Source organism: Corvus moneduloides, chromosome Z (genome assembly GCF_009650955.1).
Source record: "Corvus moneduloides isolate bCorMon1 chromosome Z, bCorMon1.pri, whole genome shotgun sequence".
Taxonomy (NCBI): domain Eukaryota; kingdom Metazoa; phylum Chordata; class Aves; order Passeriformes; family Corvidae; genus Corvus; species Corvus moneduloides.
Window position 1 is genome coordinate 35090268 of NC_045511.1, and position 19341 is coordinate 35109608.

Consider the following 19341-nt stretch of genomic DNA (forward strand, 5'->3'; position numbering starts at 1 on the left):
GATTGCAAGCCCTGGGTAATTCAGTGGCTTCTACTCCTCTGCAGTGTCTAATGTCGGATTTGCAGGAGAGCTCTGCATCCAGTGGATGCCTTGGAAGCGTTTCTATGTCTAGGGAAAGTTTCAAAAATTAGACCTTTTGCTGGTGCTCTGGGAAGCTTTTATCCTCTAGCTTTCCCTTTGCCTACCATCCCATGGAGTGATGATCATACTGCCTTTAAATATCTACTGTGCTAACAGGGTAAATAAGGGAGAAATAAGCATATGTAATTTTTTCTCAAGCAGGGCTTTGGGTTTGTTTTTGTGGTTATTTTTATGGGGTTTTTTGTTGGTTGGGTGGGGTTTTTGTTTGTTTGTTGTGGGTTTTTTGTTTGTTTGTTTTGTTTTTTTCAGAGGTCTCTGAAGACAAACCTGTAAAATCTGTGAATCTGCGGGCGCACAGAGAGCAATCGAACATCAAACGAAATGTGCGCATTCATGTTCCTATCCTGAATGTAAATGAATTGGCTGAATGAACACAGTCGGGGAGAAACCCACATCTGACTCCACGGTTTTCCTCACCTGCTGCTCCTGTGGACACCCCAGGCATTTCTGTGGCAACACCCTGTGTTCCACAAGGGCTTCGCGACCCCCTCCAGTCTGCTTACACGCCGGCTTCATTTTCTGGTGTTGCAGCAAAAAAAGGTGCCGCCTGTGCTCGAAATGGGATCTTCCACTATTTAGCAAGGCTTTGCTGAATGAGTCATCAAAGCCGGCTGGTATTGGCTGGGCTGGTGAGCACCCAAGGGATTGCCTGGCAGAGGCTGCGAGGCCTCGCTTCATTCACAGAAATGTGGGGATGCTAGCCAGCCCTTTCATTCACACGCGCAGCATCTCATTCACATTTTGCGGTCCTGCTAGCCGCTTCTAATGAAGAGAGCCATTCGGGAGCAGTAGGGTTTTCTGGGCAGTAGAGACACGTAAAAATAGGCTGTGGAGTGTATATTTGCTGTTGCTGTGCTAGGAGGATGACGAGAGGAATGAATGCTGTGAGGATGCTGTAGCAGGTTTGCAGTGTGGTGATGAGAGGCTGTTCTGCAGATCAGTAGAAAACTGCTTTACATTGACTAGGACATTGCTGTTATTCATCACTGCTGGGATAAGAGGTGCTGACTTAATTCAGTATGTCATGAATATACTAATTAAATACCTGTATTTGAGCCGGCTGTTTCACTGTATTTGCATTTTGTATACTGCAGCCTTTAGCCATGGGAGAAGGAAGGAATTCCATAGGATTTTTTCCTTTAAGTTGTGCTGCAGTTAGTAATTTATTAAAAAAATTACTTTGCACTATACAACTTCTCTGGTCTGAATTTGTTTATAATGCAGTGTATTGTCCTACATCCAAAAAATGTTTTGCAAAGCAGATTGATTTATAGGAAAAAGCCATATGGCTTGTGATGGGCATTGTGTATCACATTGCCGTAAACATTTTGACTTTTAAAGAAATTGCAGGGGAAATGAAATACCTGTTTTCTGCATGGTTTGCTACTTCTCCAGATCAAATGTTTGTGACTGACATTTATACTTAATAAAGGCGCTTTTTTTTTTTATTTTTCACTGCAGGATGTCAGTTTGCTGCTACCTGGACTTTTAATATTCTTTCAGGGTTTTTTTTTTTTCAGTTTTTCAGAACTAAACCAAACATTCCGGTGAATTGAAGATCCTCTTCATGTTTTTCTTCGGAGTGAATATCAGTTGTGAAAGAAAAAACATCTGTTAAGCCTGTTGTTGGACATCAGAAAAATACTTTTCTTCACACATAGGTACTTATGTAATTCCTGCATTAAAATAGAATGTTCTTGTGAAGTAACAGGGGAGAAGGATTTCTTTCTCTATCAAAATTTTGATATAACAGTTTCTGTGAGGAACAGCATTGACAAAAAGGCACTGTTAGGCTGCTTTTGTGGAAAAAAATGTATATGTTCTTTAGTTCTGCTCATCTGTTCTGAAAGTCTTTAAGGTGCCTGTGTTTTGCTGCAGGGGCAGGAGAGGGGGACTATATGTATGTAAATATTATCCAGATATTTGCTATCTAATTGTGATTTCTTTATAGGTTCACAAATATGTGAGGTGGAAGAACATTTTAGCAGAAGAATAAAGAGTGGTGTTTCATAGAGGCTATTAATTCAGTTTTAAAGGTAATTGCCTTTGGTACTAAAAGGGTGGTGGGAGGGGATAGGAATTAAAGGTTGGGAGGAAGTATCTGTTTGAGAAGATAGGAAAAGGGAATTTGAAAATTGATTGGTGCTAGTGTGCTGTAAGTGGGTGGATGTGGGTTTTTTTTTCTTCTCTCTCCTTTTTTTTTGGCTACAGGAAGTGATTTGCAGTGTTCACAGCCTTTTGTTGAAAAGGGTCCTTCTCATTTGTGTGAGTCATGCTTTTGCTGAGAGCGAGTTGGCAGCTCTAAGCAGGACTGGGATCTCAGTCACAGAAAACTGTTACTTCACCCAACCTTAACAGGGAACCAAAAGAAATTTCTTAAAAATATACTTTTTTTTTTTTGCTTTTCCTTATACTCTTTTCTTTTTTACCCTAAACTCTTGTTATCCATCCGTGTCGTTATGAATTGCCTGCTATGTTAGTACAGGCATCTCCTGCATTGGCATCAGACTTGCCAGAACATATGCAGGAAAGCAGATAGAAGGGCATGCTTCAACGTACCAAGTATAACCGCTTCAGAAATGATTCTGTGACATCTGTTGATGATCTTATTCACAATTTGCCCATGAACAGCAAGGTCTCAGCAGTTGCTACAACTTCAACTTCACCTTCGTACCTGGTCTCACCAGAGGTTCTCCGCAAGGACCAAGAAGATGGACCCAGCACCCTGTGTACCCTCATCCATAAAGTGTCCCACTTGAAACTCTCTAGCACGGGGAGCCTTTTGGGTATCAAAAACCTCTCCTCTGCAGTAAAGGAGCTTGCTGTCTCCAAATTGCAGGGAAGCTCGAGTGCTTCTAGTTCAGCAGCAGGGGCTTCAGACAACACATGTAACCTTGTCTCTGCCACTTCGTGTTCTCAGCAGGACGTGAGCAAGATGAGTATGGGGAAAAAAGCACGGTCAGAGGAAATGCACCTGGCAAGTGAAGATTGGAATCAAACTAGCAGTTTTGCCAATAAATCCTCTCAAGGATGGCTGCACTCGAGTGAGAAGATCCTGGGACCTGGTGTGACGTACATTGTGAAGGTTGGTCTGTTTTCTTCCATTCTCTGCTTTTATCAATGAAAAATTCTCTGCTGGTTTTGCTGACAGGATAGTCAGGCTGAAAGGATCTCTATTTGAATTTTTTTTTTTTTTTTGGTGCATAATACATGAAATGTAAATGCAGGAAGGCAGGGTTGGGAAGCTGTGTTAATTTGTAACATTAAAGCAAAACTGCAAATAATGTTCTACAGCTGTGTAAAAATCTTTTTCCTAAGCTAAAAGCTGATTTGGTTTGGGTTTTTTAGCCTTCTTCTGAATTTAGGTTTTCAGTGTTACCTAACATACTGTATATATCTTGGACACGTAGGCTTTCAATATGTCTGGTGCAATATACAGGAGGAAAAAAAGACTTCTTGATGTGAGGAGAACTGTTAATCATGCATGAATTTTTCAGTTTGAAAAACCTCTAAGGGCAAGTGTTTTTTTAAAGTGAAATGATATTTGAAATCTTACAGCCGTTAGGCAGAAAGCACAGTTCTTACTGTGTTTCACAATTAGAAATGATGTTATGGGTAGAGCAGGAAAATGCAGCTTGTTTTACATAATGAGGATTCAGCCACCTTAAATGTTATTGCTCTTTTCAGTTAATTGATACAGCATGTCAAGAGCAGAGGGTCTTAAGTTTACAGGGTAAACTTAATGTTTCCATATGCTTTGAAAATATTTTGAAACCACCTGTTAAAGTAGAGCCTTCAAGATAAGTGTATGTGCAATGTTTCTGCAGTTAGGTGAGAGTCTGGTTACACCATTCAGCATAGTATCCAGAAAGTGTAAAAATAACATTATTGTCCAGAATTCATTCTCCAGTTGCCATGTTTCATTTGCCAAGAGGCTTTTGTATCTTAAGTGTTAAACTGTTTTGCAGCAGGCTATTAATATTACAGGTCTATTTTTAGTGTTATCTTATTTTTGGTGTAAGAGTCACAGGTGACTTTATTTCAGGATGCTTTAAGACTGAGTGGCACCCTTGTTACTTAACTCTCACTGCTTTTTCTCAAGTCTCATTATCAAAAGCAGAGTGCATATTTAACTGTTGGGGGACTAGGAAGCAGTTTTCATTTCTTTGTGTTAGTGGTGATAATAGATTTAGCAGGTGGTGGTAGATTGAGTAAGTTGGCCAATTCAGAGCTCTGTTGAAATTGTACTGTACTGTCTTTTTTACTACTCTGAAATTTACTGGAACTACAAAGGAGTCAGTGCCACCTTTCAAGCCACAAACTGCTGCTCTGTTACTCTTCAAGAAGTGTCTTGATAAAAATAACCCACTGATGCTAGACATAGTGGTGTTGAGACTCTGATGTTCTTTTGCACAGAAATACTCTGGTTAACAGAAGGTCATTTACCATTTTCACATTAGCTCAGGGGACTCAACCATTTTACTTTTTATTTTTCTTAGGATATTATAAGCCCAAAAATTACTGTGAGAATACACTGCTGCTGTTTGTTTTACCTGAAGTGATCACTATGAATCAGAACAAACACAGTATTCAATTTCTTAATCTTTACAGTAGTTGGCCTACTATATGCTAGAGGAAGGTGGTATCTTTGAATTGAAAAGAGAATTAAAGTTATATAGAAGTGGATTAGCATTTAAAGTCATTTACCCATATCTAACAGAGATAGTAGAACAAATATTTAATTAGTGCAATTGATGTTGAGTACATGAAAGTACACTGTATATATCAGAATTTTCCAAATCAATTAAACAACTTACTTTTAGGTGTTTGTTAATAGTTTATTAGTCATTAAAATGTATGGAATCTAGGTTATTGTTTCCATTAAAAAAATAGGAGGATTAATTTAACTTTGTGGTTTCTGGCGTAAGAGTTGCAGAACAGTACTCTAAATGTAAAAACAAAGGTTGAAAATAAATACCCAAATAAGTGGTTAATGAATGAATGAAAATAAACTGGTCTTGATTAATTCCCAATTTGCTTGCTTATTTTGTATCTCAGTTTTCCTTGGCAACTGCAGCATTCATATGGATAAGAATAGAAGTGCAGTTCCCAAACCCTTAAACATTGTTTGCAACCAGGACTTTTGTCCATTCAGACTATCAAATCAATACACAGATAATGTATACTGAGGGGTAACATTCTTTGGGTACCTCATGGCTATACTGACTGTTTGGGGGACTCATACCATGTTTAATTAGTACCATATGCCTTGCAGAAAATTCCATATGCCATTTGTTAAAGGAGACAAAAATTAGATTTGTTGTTAACCAGCAAAGCTTTTATCTTTTTTTTTTTTTTGTGCAAATGTGCACTGGGTTACAATTTTCTCATTAATCCACATTTAAGACAGAAAATTAGTCATGGGACAGGGTTAATTGTAACTACTGGGCAGTTTGATAACTCACATTGGAATCTTCTGAAGTAAGAGACACAAAATTCCTACGTGCAATGTATGAAAAATCTGAAACTTCACTGCTGTTCCCACATTTTCACATATTACTCATTTTTAAAATAGGCAGTGTAACTCTGTGCTTAAAAAGGTGTAGGATTATGGTAAACTGTAGCTATATTCTGATCTCCGTGGTCTGCTGCAATGTAATTGTTTTCAACCCTAAAAGTGCTGGCACTTTCTGCATTTTTTCCTCCCAGTGGATTTCATGTTGCATTTTTATATATTATAACATAAAAATTTTCAGAAAACTACCCCAAAAAACATTTTAGTAAGAAATTAGACAATGAGCATAATCATATTGGGGACATAAGGTGGTCAGGTACTGATATGTTACTTAATGCTACTGCTGGACAGTTTAACAAATAATGAATTAATGAAAAAAAAAGTTTGCTGTGATGGAAGTCCTTAAAGAGCTCAGCGCTTTCCCTATAGTGGGACTGATTACTACAGGGAGAGATTATACATGTTCATGTTGTCAGAAAAACAAATACATAGAATAAAAAAAGTGTAAAAAACCCAGAGTAATGTAACAACAGTTAAATGTTTCATTGTAATCTGTTGTTTCTGGTGATGAATATCAACTGATGAGTATAATTGGGTAATGCTATAGACATTTTGGAGTTTGTTTCATTTGAATAAGAGCACAACAGTCGAGAGGCAAATGCATTTCTGTCTTCAGGTAACTCATGGCTGGATTTTGTAACAAGTGTCAATGAGTTTAAAATGAAGTTGAAAACTAAAGAAACCAAAAATACTGTCTAATTTTATATACCTATATGAAGTGTGTCTGAAAAAGCCTGTAAGATTTAAAGCCAACACAGTAGTATAGAACAGACCTGGGTAAATCTAGTTTTAAAAGCCAGATAGAAATATAGTATCTGAGAGAGAGGAAGGAAGAACTGTTTCATCCAAAAGAATCACTGCAAGTTAGGCAAATAATATTTCAATTAAAAGGACAGGAAATTATTAATATTATAGCAAAATATTTCAAGAATACAATCCTAACTGAAATTATTTCTTTTAACATTTTTAACACTTTCATTCCTTGGGAGGGAATAACAGCAGTTTATATCTGATGTGGAAAACAGACATCATTGTGAAGCTGTTCAAACACATCACCAAGTAAAGGCTTCAGTTCTGCAAACATTCCTGCATGACACTGTTTACGAGAGCATTCTCATTGAAATAATTGAGGCTACCTTTGTACACTGGAAGTTAAGTGTGTGCTTAGGGATGAACTGAATGGCTGTGTCTCTTTAGTGGCTAACCCAAACTGCAAAGCACAGCCTTAAATGGAGCTAACAAAGTGGGAACTGCATCATATGTTGCCTTCCTCTAGAAGACTTCAGGACTCTTTGAAAAAATATTTCTTTTTTTTTTCCCTTTCTGTTTTAACCAGAATTGATTTACTCTCACTAAAAAAGAGAACTTCACAGCAAGACTTTTTCATATCTCTTTTTGGTTAAATTTATCTTCTTTGTAGAAAAAACTTGTGCAAATTTGTTTGGCTTTCTTTTAATCAGATTTAAATTCAGCTTTTGTCAGTCAAATTAAGGTAGTGCTGTTGGTTAATCACTGATTGTTTGGCATGGCCTGGCTAAAAACATACTCAGTAGGATTTAGTGCATGTAATTCTAATAACAAAAAAACATAGTCCCAAAGCATCCTGTTTGTAATGAGGTTTACATGTTTACAAAATGTGTTGTGTGTTTCAGTCATATGGTAATAATAGGATAGAATACTGAGTTTTTACTTCAGAGTCTGCTACCCTCAACCCGGGTACCCAAACAGTGTTAACAAAAACTAATGAAACTGGCTTATCACTGTGAATTTTAAAGCTGCATGCATGCAGATTAGGGGAGAGAGAAGTAAGTGACAAAGACAGCATTGGTTAAGTAAATAATCCCTCCTATTGTGCCATGTTCCTGAGAGATCAGTTAGTATCCTTTCCATTTTCCTTTACTGTTATTTGGACTATGAAAGAATTATATTGCTGCCTGTTGCTCAGTTGAAAACCTTTCTTTTGATCTTCATGGACCTGAACTGCTGTGGGTCTGTTGTACAGCCCAATAACAGGAAGAGAACATTTCTCAGAGAAACTAGATCAGATTCTACGAGCAGAAATCATACCATAGAGTCTTTAATTATAATATTATTCTAATTACATGAATCAAGTACTATTACTGTACATTTGCACACGTTCTGTACAAAGCAAAGCATGTATTGATTTCAGAGTTGAAGGATTCAGCTGTCAACATGAATGTCTGTTCTCCAGTACATTTGGAGTGTTTGCACGGAGTATTTTTGTTTAAAGCAAAAATTATACTCTTGCTAGTTATTTATCCTGCTAGTTATGTATGTCCTACAATTTTAAAATCCCTAAATGAATTTAGCTGGTCAGTGTAGGAGGTAAAATTGCATTCAGGCAGAATTCCTGCTCTGTTTTTCCTTGGGAATTGGATGGTTGATTTTTTTACTCGCCTTCCAACAATGTTTACAGTAAGAATATCATGTGCCCAATGTAAATATTTGCCACTACGAACATAAAGAAAACACACAGATGAATCAAGATCTTCAGGAAAACCCATGCCCTTCTTTGCTGCTGGAGACAAGGCTCTCCTTCGTCCCAGTGGTGGGGTGCTTCTTTCTCCCCTAGCCGAAGAGAAATCTTGTCTCCACTAACACAAAGCTATACTTGTGCTCCAGCCTGGCTTCATTTATAGCTGAAAGTTCAAGTGAATGCACAAAGTATCAATATTAAATTTTCTTGTTTACAATGAGAAAAAGCTCAGATCTGCTTTGGTGTAGTGTCAGAGACAACCAGCCTTCCCAGCTGCTAATGCTCTTTCAAGGTGATTTACTGCCCCATGCAATGAAATAAATTTTGTAGAGGGAGGGGTTCAGTATTGCTTCTCTGCAATTCTGCATAGTCATGCAATATTAATTTCATTTGATGCTATATATTTATGACAAAATGTAATGCAGCTCGACCTTTGTCAGCTGCAGTCAGGTCAGATCTGAGGCAGAGCCTGTCCATTTGTGTTGTGATAGGAATAATGATGGGACTCAGTGCAAGCACAATTTCCAGTAATCCCTTGTTTTCTGGAGGGACTAGGTGCAATTCAGTAAGGATAATCTAGAATGTTTGTTTAATAAGCTAGATATTCCCCTAGGTTTTTCAAACAAATTTTCATAGGGCCAGGTAAGATTTCAGTCTCAAAAGGCTGAATCAGACAATCCAAGTCACAGCTAAAAGTCTAAAGATTGAAAAAAACAGATTTGAAATTAGACAGAAATGGCAACCAGAACCATAAAAAATAAAAGTAGACAGGGTGTAGAGTGACACAAAGAAAATAATGTGAGGTAAACATAAAAAGCTATCTAGGTTGTTTTTTTGGTACAGCATCATCACATTGGATTTACTGATACAAGTATTTTTATCTTTTTTTTTACCTGAGAATAAATCCTGAAATTAGAGACATAAGTTGAACAAATACCTTAAATAACAAGGACCAGACCAAAAGAGAGAGGTTTATCTTAAGATGTTGTCTTAGCTTATTCAGCATCATTTCCATCCTTTGGATATGTTGTTGTACTAAGATGCCTTTATTTCTATTTTTAGCTCTTACTAATTTAGGAATTACACAAGAGAGAGCATGTCTTATGGGGCAGCAACATCCTTCCTGACTGACGTTTGACACTGTTTATCTGTGATAAAGTAATTAAAAGAAGCAGTATTGTCTCTTTTTTTATAGATGAATTGCTTTCATGAACCACAGGACATTTTAGAATCACCTGTAACTTCCCAAGGAATTGGAATGTTTTAGAAACACTGTTTTTGTCACCAACTGTAGGGCCCATGTTTTGTCACCACATGTTGAATGCAGATGCTACCATGTTATTCACTTTTACTAACTTTTTTTTTGTAAATTAATTGTGTAGAAAAAGTAAGCATCAAGCACTAAGTAACTAGAAACATTGTATGAATGCTCTCTTGCAATATATTTATTTCTGGCAAGGAAAGAAAAGATGGAAAAGATGGAAAGGCAGGGCTGCCTGGTATTGGGCAAAGGCTGGAAGCTGCAGGTGCCGATTCTGAGATGACCCTGGCCTTGGAAGTTTTGGGAGTGGCAGTAAAAAGGGGTCTCAAGTGAGCCTGCTTGGGGCCATTAAGGGCCTGGTGGTACCCCCAGCCTCCCAGAGCTGCTCTGGTTCTTCATAGCCTTTATGCTGCAAGGATACCTTCTAGAGATTTTTCATTATTTAAATCCAGCCTTGGAAATCTCTCCCCTTATCCCTTTTTTCTGCACAGTGGAAGTCATCTTTTGGGGACTCTTACTAAGAACACAAGAAACTATGGCTTCAGCATAGGAGAGTTAAATATTGATAAAGACTCAGAAAAAAGATCTGGTTTAATTGCTGAACTCTTGTGATGAAGACAAGAGGTATGTGTGGCATTCATATAAAAAAGTACTCCCTCTCCCTCCCTGCATGTTTTGGATTTTCAGTTTTAACAGTGACAGGTCCTTCCTACATCACACCTCCAAATGCACAGTTTAGAAAGCAGAACAGTATATGCATTTCAGATACTTAACATGGGTTTGTATTTGGCGTAGTGGAAAAGCACCTGTTAGATCGTCCATCTTCTGAGTCTGTGCTTTAGTGATACTCATCATCAGGAAGTTCTACTTCCTAATGACTCTCTTACTCTCTAATGACTGAGGAAGAACAAGTTCTTTAATAGTTAGATATATTTACAGTGTCCATATTTACAGTTTCAAATGTCTAATATGATTTCCAACTATTGAAGCATATTGTTTTGGCTGCAGAAGCTTTTTTGTGTTTGTGTTAAAGGAATTCTGATGCAGAACATAAGCTGCTGGAACTAATCTGCATGGTGCTTTAAAGGGAAGTATATCTTAGTGGATATTCAAGGTAGCAGCAATAGAGTCTGGAAAGTGTTCACTGAATTAAAGTATGCAGCTGTGAAAATGAAGCAATTCATCTATGCTACTGCAGTGCATAATCTAAGTGGTTCAAACTGCAATAATTGCATTCACTGTTATTATGTATTTTTAAAATTAAACCTAAAAAGTATAGAACTAAAACTTGTGGGTTTTTTCCCTCAAATATAGTGCTTTTTTAAAGGAAATTTTTGGCCCATACAAAAAATTGAGGCTTAATACCAAATGTGTTTACATTTAAAATAATAGAATAAGTCACTGTCCAGTGTGTGAACTTCTGATTCTAACATTTCTGAGGTTTTGCATGCAAGAACAGTTATCTGTAAGATAAGAACATAAGAAATATTGTTCATGCAAAACTACCAATATGGGATTTTTCTGAAATCTTATGAAGGCCTCATTTGTTTAACATGTCTACTACAGAAATATTTTTTGGCATGATGTTGGCAATCTTGTTTCACTCACCTGCAAGTAAGAAATAAGAAAAAAGTATTTTATTTGAAGATGTTTTGTTTTCAACCCCATTTGAGATGGAGATTAGAAAATAGTCAGACACAAAATTTGTTTCTCGGTTATGTCTTTCCCCTCACTAGCAAGAATGAGACCTCAGAGTTGACTTACTAAATTGCTTTTCAAGATAAGATAAAATACCTTCTTCTTTTCCTAGCTGAATCATTTGCCTTTTTTAAGGGATTCTGAATCCTTACTGTTGAGTTGATTGTGAGATGCTGCCAGTATGCTTTCATAGGGTAAGACAATTCATAGAAAGTGTTGGCTATTATTTGCCACTTAAGAATTGTTAATTTGAATATATTGAGACATATAACCTGGTTTTTTGCTGTAGAAACCAGTTACTGTGCAAGAGGAAATAGGAAGGTGTTGGCCAGAGTTGGAGGTATTCTTGGGAGAACTGTGTTCTCTCATCCACTGCTATAGAAGCGAACCACCTGTTTTCAAGAGGAATGCAATTGATTGTCATATCCATCATCATTTCTGCTAGTGTGAAAGCTCTGTTGGTTTAGTTGTCTCAGGGAGGATTTTTGTGATGATAAATTTACACTGAACGGTTGAGGCTTATCTGTAGTTGAACCCCAAAGAAGATTTTCTGTTCCGTTTCTACTCAATCAATCCTTACTTAGAGTTTTCTGTCTTGATTGGAACATGAATTCTTTAATGAGAAAAAAATCTTTGGGGGAAATATTGATTCACTGTAAAGCTCTGTACATGATTACTGGTATAAAAATTACCAACTGCAAAAGTATGAAAGCACGGAAGAGAGCCTTTCTGTTTTTCATGGCAGCATATGTTTATGACACATTTTTGGTGCCGGATTCTGACAGTGTCTAAATATAGGGCCTTTTCCTCATTCAGAACAAGGCTGCCAGTGTTTCTTTCATGCAGGATTGCTGCTTCCACAACCAGGTATGCTGTTTTGCATATAGCAGGAAAGCACGGGGCAGAGGTACAGACTGAGGGCATTGGCATGTACTGGTAGAGCACAGTCATCAGGTGCCCCCAGAGACCTGCATATGTGTCTGAAGATACGTCTTGCCCCAAGGGGAGGGAAGGGCAGGAGGCTATGGCATGGTTGGGAGAGTAACACCCATGTTAGCTAATATTTTAATATGGTGTTAGGTGATAGTTAAGCAGAGAATTTAAAGACAAATACCATTTATATTCCAAACTATTCAAACTTTTTAGAGAAACTGAAATCTCTAGCATCTGACTTAAAACTCTCTGACTACTGCTTATACAAATTTATTTCTCTCTGAATATCTAGTCTTGGTTCTGCCCACAGCTTTTTCTAATATTATAACTTAGTCTACATTAGAAATGTCACAGAACAAATTTTCCATTCCATTCTTCTACTGGAAGTGTCTAGGTAAACTAGCATAAAACTGAATGGTTTTGTGCATGTAGGACCTTCTCCTAACAACACTGCTATCTGCTCAGCTGATGGGAGCCAGCATTTTCAAAGGCTGCCTCTTCTGCCCATCAAAGACTTTGCATTTTCAGCAACACCTGAAGTGAGAGGGTATCCCGCAGACTTCTGTGATGCCAGAGTTTGGGTGAAATGTTTGCTGTGATAATGGTAGGACAATGGTTGTCCACCTGCCAGGTAAAGGTTTCTCTGACATTTGACAGCACCCTCTTAGCAATGGGAAGCTCTTAAAGTAAAAAAGAAAACAAAGAAGCAAAACCCCACAAAACAAAGAAGCAAAGCCCCAAAAACCCAAGAAACAAACGAAGCCCACAAAAACAAAGAAAAAAGGTTTTTGCACGTTAGAATGCAGGTCTTGCTAATCATTGAGTCCAGAAAGATTGATCAGATTCCCAGATTATGTCCTAGTTGGGTAGCTGAGCATCCTTGGGTTAATTACTAGCATATTATAAGGGGCCTTTACATGTACTTTTCTTCAGTATGAATGCAGTACCTCTATATTTAAAAGGTTTCAAGTGTTGATTCAATCAAATCATATAAATAAAATACATATAACTACACTATGATCTCCCTATGAAGTAAAGAAGGAAATGTATGTTTTGGTAAGCTATCTTCTCTTTTTGTACCCATGTCTTGCTGATTAGCAGAGTTAAGTAATTTTGTGGTGCATGTCTCAGTCAAGCTAGTAAGGTATTCAGGGTAATAAATGTTCATGTAAAGCACAATTAAAAAACTAGAAAGCATTGTGGCACTTACTATTTTTCTTTAATTTAATTTATTTTATTAAAGGGAACACTTTCTGATTGCAGTCCCTTCTTAGGCTTGTCCCTCTTTTTTAAATTATCTTTTAAAATTTGGTTAAAATTTTTTTTAAAGTTTTTAAAAAAAAAATTTTGTGGGTGTTTTTTTCCCTACTTCAGTGGTTTAGAAAGTGGGTTTTGTAAATTCAGTTAAGCTGGGAATTTCATCTGACATGATATCAAAGGGATTGGAGGATTGAGTTTCATATTAATTTGCTAAAGAGAAAAATTCATTTTATAAAATACTTGTCAATCTCGCAGTCTCTGGCTATGCCTTGGGCTGCTTTTGGCTGAGGCTGTTTTTGGGTTGGGGTTTTTTTTTTTCCCTCCCCTTCTCCTTTTCACACATCAATATGGTTATTAAAAATCCTGACTGTATCCACAGTTACATGTGGACAAGCTTACTATCTTGAAATCAAGTTCTGGGCTGTTGCTATTTTTATATTATGGCCTGCTTGTTAGTGTGCATCTGGATTTGAGTCTTAATATGATAGCAAACCTGAAAGTAATTTTTAAGTATTGTGAAACATTGTGGAACTCTCAGTGCACATTTCACAAGCTCCTTTAGCTGTTGATGGTGATACCTGAAATTAGAAGGAACTGTCACTTTGATGCATAAATAAATGCATATTGCGGTAGTAGCAATAGAATCTGAAATAAAAGCTCTTATTTTTAAATAAGGGAGTCCTCAGCCATAGTTAACTAGCACTAGTCAATTCGTACTAACTAACTACTCCTTTACTTCCATGGCATAATGTAATTCTGGATTAGCACTTTGGCTAATGAGAATAAAATGTAAAACAATAAAACCCACAAAACCAAACAAGCAAATTCCCCCACCCCTCAAAAAAAAAAAAAAAAAAAAAAAAAAAAAAAAAAAAAAAAAAAGAAAGAAAAGAAAAAAGAAAAAAAAAGAAAAAAGAAAAAAGAAAAGAAAATGTAGGCATATGACTTGAGATACACATGAGAACCAGAGAACCAGATGTGGCAAGTAAAAGATGCTCACTTTTTCTCTTTTGCACATGACAAATAAAAGCACAGCCTAAGCCCATGGGTGAGAAAACTGCAGTGAATTGCCCAGTTTATGACAAGGTGTTTTATATCTGTTTTCAAAACTTGTATCTCCATACAACACACAGAACTCCAGAAATCACAATCTAATTTTTGAGTCCCCAGGCTATTATCTGCAGCTGTGTAATCTTAGAGCGTACTTGGGATACATCAATATTTGAAGGCACAGGCTAATTTTTGTCTAACAATGCAAGTGTATGTCTGTTTGGTGATGCAACCATGTTATCTCCTACATGACTTGTACTGGGCAGGTACAAGCTGCAGAGTAGTGAACCACTCAGATCTGATGGTGGTTGTCTGGTTACACAGATTAAAACCAGTAAATCTTAATTTACTAAGAGTAACCATGCAGTTTTGATGAGTTAATGCTACTCTGGTAGTTCAGATTCAGAGACTCGGAGTTCTTATTTTGTTTGAGAGTAGCTGATGGGTAGATCTTCATGCTATGTACAAGGCAGACACTCATCTGCTAGACGTGTATGTAGGCTGGACTGCTTCAGTGTTGTATGGAGCTACATCCTGATGCAATAATAGAATAAGTCTTGCTATGTTTTTATAAATGTATTTCTTGCAGTTGTTACTGCTAGCTTCTTGGTCCAACAGTGGAGAATTTCTTCCAGTAACTTGGTATTTTGAAGAGCTTGTTAGGAAGCACCGAACAAGGTTGTTCATATTTCTGGAGCAAAAGGCTTCTCTGACAATGACTATTCTCTTTTTTTCTTTTTTCCTCTTGGCTCCAAGTACACAAATGCACCCAGCCAGCATTCATGTCTGTTTCTGACAAGTGTTGGGAGAACTCAATATCCTCTCTTAGACAGGCTTCAGTAAAAAGTTTTAGTTGCTGAACAAGAATTTTCTGAGCCATAAGGAAGACAGGTACTTTAGGGAGTACAGAAGAAGTCTTCACATATGGGACAAACCAGAAATCTGGGACATATAGCCTTCTCTTACACTAATCTGTCAAAATTGTAACTAGGAAGGATGTTGGAACCACATGGAATGAGAGCTACATAGTCCCACCTGTATGTGGCACTCTGCTTCCTGCAAGGTACTGTTTAGCATGAAAAGTACAAGTTATGAATCTAAAACCTCTGAATGGGAAGGTATTCATTCATGTGAAAGACTTTTTCCTTGGGACATAGTACCTTTCAATGTACACAAGCTGGAAACTCATTCAAATATTAGAAAGTCAACAGAAGGCAGAATGTTTTCTGAGAAATCTTGGAACTAGTAGTCCCAAATCCTCCTACTTCAAGGTGGGCTGCATCTCGATATATTTGGTTCCTGAGCAGTGAGAGGGAGGATGATAGTGGGAGCTCATAAATTTCACAGTGCACAGTAGCTGATTGGTTAGAATATACATTAAGTGCTGGGTGAAGAGGAGCTTTTTTTAGAAGTACACTGTTTTATAACTATATTTTAAATGTTTCATGGAATGCCTAAAGCAAAAGATAGCATTTCTTTTTAATCAGGGTATTTATTTGTTGAAATAAATGAATAATTTATTTCCTTGCTATCTTGGTTGTATGTCTTCTTTCTGTGGATCCTTGTCAGGATGTACTTCAAATGGATATTTTTAGACAGCAGTGTTGGTCTTGGGGAATAATTGAAGCATAGCAGTAGGTGAGTTATATGTCCCTGTAGTTGGCCTTTGGACCTTTTGAATGTCAATTTTTATAGTAATTTCGTTACTTGAAAACATGCCGTGGTGATTAAGTGTTCACATCTTTTATCCCAGAAAATCAGTTGCCATCTTTGCATTGATCAGTCAGGAAACTGCAATCCTTACTATGTTGTGTTCAGCTGTCTCTGTGATATACATAAAAACAAGTACAGGGTAATTTTTCCATCTGACCTTCCTTCAGTCTGATCTTGTCTCTACTTTTGTTAATGCAGATGAGGTAGTATGACTCAAAGGAGTCTGAATGCACGTCTTCTAAGTATGTTTATGAGTTTTTGTCTACTTATTTGTCCGTTTATTTTGACAGTGACTTGTGTGCACATGTTTTTGTGTATTTATTTGCACGCCTGCATGTACTTGTCAAAATACCTTCCAGAGTTTGCTTCCAAAATGCTGGACCTGGTTCTCAAACTTGTACAATTACTTTGCTTTAAAAGACTTGTGGCAAATATAGGTAAGTGAAGGAACAAGTGCAATCCAAGAGTGTTTTAGTATTGAGAGGTCTAAACTAACAGGTTGATGAAATAATGAAATTTCTTTAACAAAAAAAAATCACAGGGATACCTTTAAATAGTCATACCATTTACAGCATATTTAATTATAAAAGCATTTTGTATGAAATAAATAATTGGCAAAATTAATTTATGAAAGCATCATAGACTAAAACAAAATGACAAGGAAAGAAAACAGGAAAACATTGATCATTGCTGTTTATTGGCATAAGTTAAATGATTTCAGCTGATTATCTCAAGTGATGCTAAAGAATTTAATCTCCAAGAAAATCAAATCACCCTCTGAGATAATTAAAAATAGAGTTAATGGCGTAACTCCCGTCATCAGAGCAGGAATATGTTTTAAGTACTGAGGCAGAAGTAGATGTAAAAAAAGGAATTTATTTGTAATAAGATACAAGGATTGTCTAATTTTGCACTCATAGATGACAGTTTGAGAGTATGATTTTTAACTTGAAAGCTCCATGTGCCAGGGTCTCTTTAGACAAGATACTTTCCACTACCATTTTATAAACTTTCAGAAAACATAAATTTGCAGGAGATTTCTAAAATATTCTAGGAAATGAGTCTTGAGATAACCCTTCTCAGAAACTGTGTGCTATAATAATGTAAGTTCGAGCAATTTAACGAATAAGAGTCAGTTGATATTCTAGCTAATTTTGTTCAGTATTGTAATGACTTCATAGCCTTTGATAGAAATAAATGAAATAATAATGAATATGTGAAAACAAACTAGATATTTCCTCAGCCTGTAAACAGTTTATGACATACATGCTTCTATGGAAAATATTTTCTGAAATTGTAGATATTATAGTTACTGATGCAGTAATTCTCTAATTAAAAGATTACTTTTTCAGCAAAAATAAAATTCTCAAACAGCCAAAAATTGTGGCCTCACTTGATTTTTGCACCATTTTCATACCCAAATAGATTGCATTATGCTGTGAATATAGAAAAACTGATACAAAACTGATATAAGAGCTGATATAAAAACATAATGGTAGAATAGCGTCATGATCATCATTATTAGGCTCATGATGTAAAGACTCATCCCCAATTCCCTTGACTGTCAAAAGTCAAGTGTATGGTTGAATACTTAACCTACACGCAAAGACACTGCCATGGGATATGCCAGTCATGAGGCAGTGTGTACAAAGCCACTATCCAAATACCTGATAAGAGCTTTAGCTCCTGTAGACTTTAGCATATGCAAGTTATGCCCACTTTTGGAAGCAAATCTAGAAGATGCACCTGAGCTTTTCTCACTCCCAGTGATAGATACTGTTGAATTTTAACATCTTTCATGATGGTTCTCCCTTTTTCCCACAGAGATGCAGGGCAGAAATCTGGGTCAAAAAGTCTGGTCTTGTCTTAATATTAGCTAACCTTCATGTCATTCCTTTCTTGAATGACCCTGTTAAAGCCATTTCCCAGCATGGGTTATTAGTATATTGAATTAGCATTTTTCATCTGTTTACTACTATAATAAATGAAAATACTAAATCACATCTATCCCTGAGCTGTTTATTAAGGAATTTGGTTGCTGGTGTTCTTTTCAGCTTTCCCTGTTATAATTTGCCTTTTTTGTTCTAATGAGACTTAGTTCTCTCCCTGTTAAATAAGTTTGTCCTAGATGAATTTCCTTTACCGCACTTCCTTTCTCATTAAGATTATTTTTTACTTTGATTATATCTAAAATGGATCAATTAAGACAGAAGAAAACTAAAAAAGCACATCAACACATTATAAATTGGGTGTATTAAAGTGACTAGGTTAAAAATAAAATTATATGTTGAATGAAATGTGACAAATAAAATAAAATGTTTATGGAACAAATCTGTGACATACAATAGCAAATTTAGACATAGGATAAATCAAATGTAAAAATAATAATTGCACATTGCCTTTTAATGGTTAGTTGCATTTTCTCCCAGAACTCAAGCACAATTATAATACATTTTCCAACTGTTTCTTTTTCCTTACAGTACTTGGGGTGTATAGAAGTCTTACGGTCAATGAGATCTCTTGACTTCAGTACTAGAATGCAGGTTGCAAGGTAAGACTTTGTACAACTATGTTTTTTAAAGTAACTTCTGAATTGTGTCCCCAGAGTGGAAAGGCCAGAAAGATGGCAAAACACACAGTAAAGAATTTTTGGATACAGTAAGTCCGCTTTTCAATTTTGCTTTTACAGGTAAATCCCTTACATGGTATTAATACAGTTTCAACAGGACTTAAAAGATATTTTCTCTTTGGATTTTTGATATGCCAGGAACTACTTTAGAAAATTTTTGCCATTTGTTATGCCTAGTAAGGCACTTATCTGGGTACCAATTTCAGGACATTTAAGCCAGGGAGAATTAGAATATGCTTAAAATCTATGATCTCAAAATTAATCTAGGGAGCTGGTTTGGAGTTTATTTTTATGGGTTTTTATAGTAATTTCTTATGAAAAGTTGTCAGATAACAAACTATCTGCACAAAGGATATAAATGAAAATGTATCACCACGATGATACCAGAGACAAAGCCAGAGAATGTTTCTTTTTCAAACTGTATGTAAGAAACAATAAGCTTGTATTAGATTCCTATGGCAATTCTTTTAAATTCATTCTGGTATTTTTGTAAGAGCAGTACATAAGTACAACACTAAAGAAGTAGAAGTGTCCATGAATCATTTTTTTCTATGAAGAATATTTTCTGAGAACTATAGGAATGG

General features: G+C 36.4%; 1 protein-coding gene across 7 annotated transcripts in view; it reads left to right on the forward strand.

Annotated features, from left to right (window-relative positions):
• The window catches only part of SHC3 (SHC adaptor protein 3), a 75929-nt gene that overhangs the window by 15824 nt on the left and 40764 nt on the right, over window positions 1–19341 (forward strand). The window contains exons 1-5 of one of the 7 annotated variants that reach the window (XM_032095965.1): window positions 730–1158; window positions 1662–1802; window positions 2093–2177; window positions 3062–3226; window positions 18609–18679. In XM_032095965.1, coding sequence (XP_031951856.1) covers window positions 3077–3226; window positions 18609–18679 — 221 coding nt within the window. In that variant the 5' untranslated portion in view covers window positions 730–1158; window positions 1662–1802; window positions 2093–2177; window positions 3062–3076. The other 6 variants (XM_032095964.1, XM_032095967.1, XM_032095963.1 and 3 more) reach the window with 6 other exon arrangements.